This window comes from Strongyloides ratti (assembly GCF_001040885.1).
Source record: "Strongyloides ratti genome assembly S_ratti_ED321, chromosome : 2".
In the NCBI taxonomy this organism is placed as follows: Eukaryota; Metazoa; Nematoda; class Chromadorea; order Rhabditida; family Strongyloididae; genus Strongyloides; species Strongyloides ratti.
Genome location: NC_037308.1, coordinates 8750711 through 8759040, shown reverse-complemented (window position 1 = coordinate 8759040; position 8330 = coordinate 8750711). Strand labels below are relative to the sequence as shown.

The window sequence follows — 8330 nt, the reverse complement described above, 5'->3', positions numbered from 1 at the left end:
ATAAAATTTTTTGCTGCAAGCTACAAGTTGTTATTTAAAAGTAGGAATATATTAAAAATATATAAATATAAAAGAGAGTTGAATTAAATATGAAAGAAGTTTTATATTTCATTAAGCAGAAATTGAATATGGCAAGCTTCATTAGATTAGAGATAAGTCAAAAACTGGTCAATTCTAAATATATATTTGTAGAAGGGGAGTGATTTTGAGACCAGTTGTATTATGGAATGTTGTAAAATGAATATAAAGATAGTTTAAATTTTTTTTTTTTGTAGAGTCACATTAAGTTTAAAAAATTGGGAGGATATATGTTTACATTAGATGAAAGACGAATATAATGTATATTTATAATAAAGGCATATGACATGAAATTTTAATTTGATTCTTCAATATATATGGTTGAAGAATAATTATTATAATAGAGTAAGATTCAGTTATGAGACGATAAAAAAAAATACATATATATAAATATATACATATATATATATGCATATATTTTTAGTTATTTAAAAATTACTATTAAAAATAGAAATTATATTAATAAATTTTAATGTCTCAGTTTAAAAATAATGACAATATAATAAGTATTGTCTCATTTGATCTCATAATATTTATAGAAAAGAAATTATATATATTAAATAAAAATTATCTATATAAGATATAATTATATTACAGAGGAGGATAACAAAGTTATTAAAAAAGGCTACTTTATAAAATCCCAAAATAATGTAGTTTTCTTTTCATTTTCCAATTAATTTTATTTCTCCCTCCATCATATATATTTAGTGTACCCTTGTTATGTAGTCCAGAGGCAGCATTACATTAATATCATGAAGCACTTAATATATTAAGAAAATAAAAATTTTTCATATAAATAAAAGGCTATTTTCTTTAATTTTAAAGTAGTCATTTCTTGTATTATTGGTAGATGGTATATAATGTTGAAATTTTTATCCAAATTTAATCATTAACTTTCAGTGTCATTTAACGATATCATATATCATACAATACTTTAACTTATTTTTTTTTTTTTTTTTGAAAAAGAATATACTTTATAAGTTATTCACATTTCCTACCTACAAATTTTTTTTTACCATTAATTATAATTATTCTTTTTTGTAAAAATATATATATATACATATTTATCTAACAAATAAATATATATATATGAACATATCTTGTTAAATATTCATTTTAAAAAAGGTGATAAAATTGTTTAAAGCAAAAATAATTATTATAATGATACATTAATAATTTGTTAAATATATAAACAAAAAAGGAATAAATTTTTAACTTGATACCTTTTTAGTATTACTAAAAAAAAAATTAATACATTTTTAATGAATGAATTAGAACATTAAATCATTTTGAACAATTTATATAAACATCACTTTTTAAAAAAAAAAAACAACATTATTTAAGGAAAAGAAATAAAATATACTTTTTGAGTAATATTAAAGTTCTTTTTTTTTATCATTTAATGACCAATAATATTAATTTATTAATGTAATAAGAAATATAACAAGGTGTATAAATATAGAATCAGGAAGTGGACATTTATTATATAAATTGATTATTAAAAGTGATGTTTATTATATTGAGTTATGGAAAAAAAAAATATATATATATATAAAATAATAACTTATTTCATATTTACGTATAAAATTTTTTTTTTTTTGTTGTTGTTGAATAAGTAAAAAAATAAAATCACTAAACCATAAAAGGAAAAAGAATCTTATTTCAAACATATACACTTCTAAAAATGTAACAATTTCCTATAAAGTAAAAGATAGTGAAAAAAGTTTAATTATAGTTTTTGTAAATGTTAGTAATAGTAGTTTAAAATAACCATATAGAAAGATTAAAGTTTTTTTTTTTGTTATTATATGGAAAAGAAAAATATAAATTTTATATAATTCTTGAAAATATAAAGAAGAAGATATGAAAAAAAATTAAAAATTATTATTAGAATAATATATGGGATAAAAAAATGATGAACAATGTAACTTTCGATATTTTCTAATAAATGTGCATCCCCTAATTTTTATATATTCAATACACTCAATATATATATATGTATATAGAATAATTTAATGAATATATATATATATATATACATTAGCCGTAACAATAATTAATGATAAATTTAAAAAATTTTTTTGTTATTTATACAATGAATAATACATAATTAATAATTATTAATATCTTAATTATGTGATTAATTTAAAAAAAAATGATATAAATAAAAGTTAATATAACAAAAGTTTATAATTGATATATTTATACTTTTAAGAAATAATTAAAAAAAAGTAATCTCATAAAGATATTTAAAAATTTTACCTAAATAATATTCTATCCATAAAATTTTTTATTAATAAATTTAGAAATAAAATTATGGTAAAATTATTAGTTTAATTAATTAAAATTGTTACTAAAAAATATGTAATAAGAAATTAAAAAATAAACTTTATCTTATATGCAGTTTAATAAAATGATAATATATGTATAAATGTATTTAAAATTTTTTACATAAGCTTTAATTGTTTATAGTTTTAGGATTCTTATTTTTTTTATATAAAATAATAAAAATACAAAAAAAAAAACAGATATTATAATGTGTAAATAATAGATGGAAAAAATATTTAGATGTATATGTATATAGAAAAAAAAAAGTAACCAATGAGGCAAACAAAAGGAAAACAAAAAGAATAATTTACAAAAAAAAAAAAAAAAAAAAATTAACATGATAGTTGATGCTAACTATCTAAAAATTCAAGATAAATTGTTTTTGTAAAGAAGAACGGTAAAATCCATAGACGTAAGGGAATATAGAGAAAAATTATTATAGGAAAGGATAATTCAACAAATGGTTTACCAGAAAAGCCTATACATACTAATAGAAGTAATTGAATTATTTCAAAAATGGTAAATAAATGAATTTGTTTTTGTGGAACTTTTTGTATCCAACTTGTTAATGGATATGAATTTTGTTGAGTAAAAATTAATAATATTCTATCAATTAATTTATTTCCTATCATTGATATTAATGCCATATTTAGAAAAAGACCATGATAGACGGCTGTTGGTATTTTGTTAAGATATGGTAAAAAATATATGAATGTTGGAATTATTAGTATATGAGTTAAAAAAATTGCAAGGCGTGATTCTCTATTTTTTGTTATTACTTCAACAGATACTCCATCAACAATTTTTTCCTCAACATCTGCCTGTGCCCTTAAATGAAGATATGACTGAGGTAAAGCTCCATGCATCCATGGTAAACCAAGTAATGAAAGTATTATATTTAATATTCCAACAACAAAAAGATCCCAATTAACTGTTGAACCTTTTTTTAATTTATTATTATCATTATCTACTGTTCTTGTTACAATAAGTTGATCCATAAAAAATAATATTGAAATTGGTATAGCTAATTGTAATGCTAATATATGTCCATCTTTTGTTAAATTCCAAAATTGTGTAATATTTAAAAGTGTCTCATTATCATTAAGTATAAATGTTTCCTTTGGTATATCATTAAAAATTGTTGTTCCAATAATTGTCATAATTAGGATAGCTAATGGTAAACTATAATCTCCAACTAAATCTCTTATAAATTTATTTAAATATGATGTTAATCTAAAACTAAATAACCATAATGAAATAAATAATGTTCCAAAAATCATAATAATAAATAATAAACCACTGGATCTGTCACATGAAAAAATATCTAAAGAATTAGTACAATTTTTGTCATATCTTGTAATGGCAAAATATGTTGCCTGTGTTGCCTTTATTATTAATGATATACTAATAAATAATCCAAAAAGTTCTTCAAGACTTTTTTTAGCATATTTCATTATATTTGACATTTGAAATAATGCAAAAATTATAAGATATATTGATGTATAAATACCAGTCCAAGTATAAAGATAATAAAAATTATAATTATAAATTAATGAAATTTGATATAATATAGATATACATATAGTTATAGGTGCTGTTGATAAAAGAACAAGAAATGGTTGACCACCAAAAAAAGAAAAAAATATACCACCAATAATTTGAGATAAAATTTGGTTAGATACAGTTATTTTTGACTTTGTGTTATTTTCATTAAGCATTCCTAAGGCAATTGTCGTTAGGAGGATAATAAAAAATAAATAAATAGTTGTTGAAATAGTTTTAGAGATAGAATGATAATCTGATAAACCATCCCACCAGTCAGATAAATAATATTTCCAACGTCTTTTAAAATCATTGATAATACATAATAATGGTTCCCATTTGTTGTTGACATTAAACTTTTCAATTTCTTTATCCTTATCAATTTTATATAATTCTTTTGAATATTCCATAATTTTAGCCTTAAATTTTTCTTTATCATTTATATCTTCTAACTCTAATCTTAAAGAATCATCACTTAAAATTGTTGAAATAGTCCTCCCAACTTCAAATGATGTTTTGGTAAGTTTTGATGATACAGATCCAATAACAAGTGAAATATATTGAAATGACTCTAGAAATTGACTAAAATTTGTTGGTGATTGTAATTTACAAATTCCAACATAACATTGAGAAATATTTTCAATATCACAACTATAAAAAAAAAATTAATTTTAATACTTATATAATATTATCATTTGATACTTACTAAATTGTTAAACATTTTTGATCTTTAAAAATTCCATCATCAATAATTTTGATAGGTGTTATTACATTTTTAAGACATAATAATTCTAAAGAATTTTTTATTTCTGAATTATATGAATAATTAAAAATTTTTTCTTTTACATCATCAATATAAGAAGAATATTCTAAATTGTTGTTTAAAATAATCTCATAAACCAAATTATTAATAATTGTATCTAACAATGTACTTTTTTCATTAAGAATAATAGAAGCATTGGGAATATATTTCTTGATATCTAAAATAGCTCTAACTTCTGTAGAGAAATTTTTTTGTAAATGAATAACATGATGGTGGGATAAAAGAAATTGTTGACTAGATTTTGCAACATCTAATTGTTCCAAGTTAACTTGAACAAATTTATTATTATTCTCTGGAGGCATGTTATAATAAAAAAAATATGGAGAAGAATAAAAATTTTTGAATAAAATATTTGTTAATATAGAATAATTTTATTAGAATAAAAAGTTTTAAAAAAAGGAATTGATGTAAAGTAGACAAAAAAAATTACCATTTTTTGATATTAAAAGATTAAAAATAGAAAGTAGGTAGTACACGAAGAAAAAGATTATTATCATGTTAAATTTTTAGATCATTTTTACAATATAAAAAATAATTATATTAATATTAATATTATACAAATATTTAAAAAATATTCAACTACATGAATCATTCTTAATATTTTAATAATATATTCCTTTTATTTTTAATATAATAAATATTTAAATATTCTAATAGTGAAGAACAATTTAAAAAAAAAAAAAAGAAATGTTATTTTAAATTCAAACAAAGTTTTATAAAATATAATGATGTTAGTTGTGGGAGTATAAGTTAAAAAAAAATCAGTATATTAAACTATGGAATTTATTGTTAAAGTGTAACCGGATAAGGTCATTTTCAAAGGCAAAAATGTTATTTTATTTTTCATGATATGTTTTGTTGGTTAAAATTAATATTTAAAAAAATGATTTTTGGTGTGTGTTTTATCATTGTTCAAAAAATTATTAGGTATTTTGCTTACAATTTCAAATAACTGTTAATTGAGTTGATGAAAGAAAGAAATAAAAATAAATTTAGTCTTTGGTTTCATAATATTATTTAAAATATATATATATATTTTTTCAATTCATAAACAATTTAGAGATAATCGAGGCAAATAGAATGATAATTGGTACTGAAATTAATAAATGTGTTACATTTATACAAATATTAAGACCAAAAAATATTAAAGATAATTATAAGAAGAAAAATAATTAATTATGTAAATAGAATTTAAAAAAAAATAGTTATATTTGTTTTAATTTTTAGAGAAAAAAAATTAATACAAAAGATGTCATTTAAACGCCAATCAAAATAGAAAACTATTTTAATAAAACATATTTTAGATTATCTTTAAAGTACAGATATACTTACACCCATTTTTATGAGTATCGATAAAAAAATAATTAGAATATTCTTATTTTAAGTATAATAATTAATATTTTATATCCTTAAAAGATAAATTCTAATAATAAAAAAAAAAATAACATTTTACATAAAAAATGACGTAAGTTGATTAAAAAAATAGATAAAAAAAAATAGCATTTTTAAAATAAAAAACAATGGGAAATACAATATTTATGTATGAAAGAAAACTTCTTTCTTTTTTTTTAACAAACCACTAATCATGAAAGAAGAAAGAAGAATAAAGTAAAAAGTTTAAAAAATATGATACATGTTAACATAATTAATAATTGTAACATATAATTGTAAATTTTATAAAATGTATTACTTATTTAATATAGATGTATGTTTTACTTTCAAATAAAAATATATACTAGTGAATGTAAAATCCTTTAATTAAATGATGATAAGTATAAAGTCCTTCTCTTACTTGTAAAATACATTTTAACAAAGTACATTTTTCTGGTCGCTTTTTGAAATAACCAATCACATATACATATATGCATTTTCACATAATATAAAGTCTTTTTCTTATCATATATATATATATATATATATATATATTACATATTTTCTTTTTTTGACTTTACTATTATCATCAATTTTTTTTTAGTCATCTGGAATTAATATCCTTTTGCTAACAAAACTGTCTTTTGAATATGATTTTAAAAGGAATCCGCTTTCTTAGAACTATTATTTTAGTTTTTTTGTCCTTATCAGGAGTCTATCTACAAAGACATAAAAACACAGATAGTGATGGAGAGAATTTGGAAGTAATTAGCTTAGATACTTTGACAAATTGTACCACTGAAACTGGTAAATTTTTTTTTATATAAAAGTTAAATATTATGTAATAATTTTTTTTTATTAGACTTTGGTTTAATTGATGGATATTATGAGGAGTGTGGACTTTGGGAATATGATAATGGAAAATGGAGAAAAACTGGTAATAATATTGAATTTGAGGAAATAAGATGTAAACACAATAGAATTAATGGAATTATTGAAAAAGATATTTGTGTTTGTAAACCTGGATGGTCTGGTGCTTTTTGTCATATATATGATAAATGTGAAAAAAATCTTTTTTTTAGAAAAGGAAGGTAAGTTTTTTAAAATTTTTATTATTAAACTTTTTAATATTATTTTAGAGGATGTACCAATATTTGTGAAAATGATGGTATACTTTCTAGAGGTAATAATGGATTAGAGTGTTCCTGTAAAAACCAATGGGATGGAAGATGGTGTGAGAGACTTGCATGTTGGAGATTAACTCCAGATGAGTTACATTCAAGACGTTATGTAAATAGTGTCAATGGTACATGTAAATGTAGTGACTACTATTCTGGTCCAGATTGTTTAAATATTGTTTCATGTATCCATGGAAAATATGAGAATGGTTATTGTAAATGCCATCAATCTTATCATGGAGAAATATGTGACATTAAGTGCAAAGTTGACGAGCCGTAAGTTCAATCTAAAAAATACATCTATATATAATTAATTAAAATTTATTGTAGATGCATTCAAAATTTCCCAGAAGAACTTTTATCACTTAATTCTGCGGATTATCACATTCCTAATTATTTTCTACTTTTTACTTTATTTTTTATTCATTTCATAATAATTTTTGTTTAATTTGTTATACAATAAAGTTCCTAATAAAAAAAATGTTAATAATATCTTAAATCATTAACAAAATGTTTACAATTATAAGTGATTATATTATACTTTTTATGATGTTCTAATCTTTCCAATGCTAGTTTACGTATTTCATCTGCGGATCGTAATCTCCTATTTACATCATGATCATTAATATTATTTATTCTAACTTTATTTCTAGTATTAATTGGTTCGATAAAGATGTCATGCTTCATAGAAGGGGCTGGATTAACTACACGAAAATGAATTACAATGTAAAAACAATTATATATTCCAAGAAATATAGCCCAATGATTGAAAAGAGGATATTTAAATTCTAAAATATCTCCTGGTTTTAATGAATCTTTTATCTCATTGAATGAAACAAAAATAGTTTCTATTGGTCTTTTATTTGGTAAAAAAATTTCAGATTTTTCATATTTCCTGTCATCATAAAATAGTGGTTTTAGTGAATCATTAATAAAGTTTTGAGAATCAAATAAAAACCCAGAAGACATTATAAAACAAAAAAAAAAAGTTTAAATAAAATAATAATGAA

General features: G+C 20.2%; 3 protein-coding genes across 3 annotated transcripts; 1 reads left to right on the top strand and 2 right to left on the bottom strand.

Moving 5' to 3' along the window:
- Window positions 1–2756: 2756 nt before the first annotated feature.
- Window positions 2757–5073, bottom strand: SRAE_2000278700 (Sodium bicarbonate transporter-like protein 11; the record flags this gene model as incomplete). The annotated part of the gene is made up of 2 exons (XM_024653898.1): window positions 2757–4599; window positions 4655–5073. 2 exons carry the CDS (start codon window positions 5071–5073, stop codon window positions 2757–2759), a joined length of 2262 nt encoding a protein of 753 aa, XP_024507329.1.
- Window positions 5074–6792: 1719 nt separating this feature from the next.
- Window positions 6793–7768, top strand: SRAE_2000278600 (Epidermal growth factor-like domain-containing protein; the record flags this gene model as incomplete). Its single annotated transcript, XM_024653897.1, has 4 exons — window positions 6793–6949; window positions 7005–7233; window positions 7282–7596; window positions 7651–7768. The coding sequence occupies 4 exons, from the start codon at window positions 6793–6795 to the stop codon at window positions 7766–7768; spliced, it is 819 nt and encodes a 272-aa protein (XP_024507328.1).
- A 35-nt stretch (window positions 7769–7803) lies between these two features.
- On the bottom strand, window positions 7804–8289 carry SRAE_2000278500 (LRAT-like domain-containing protein; the record flags this gene model as incomplete). Its single annotated transcript, XM_024653896.1, has 1 exon — window positions 7804–8289. One exon carries the CDS (start codon window positions 8287–8289, stop codon window positions 7804–7806), a length of 486 nt encoding a protein of 161 aa, XP_024507327.1.
- Window positions 8290–8330: the final 41 nt, after the last annotated feature.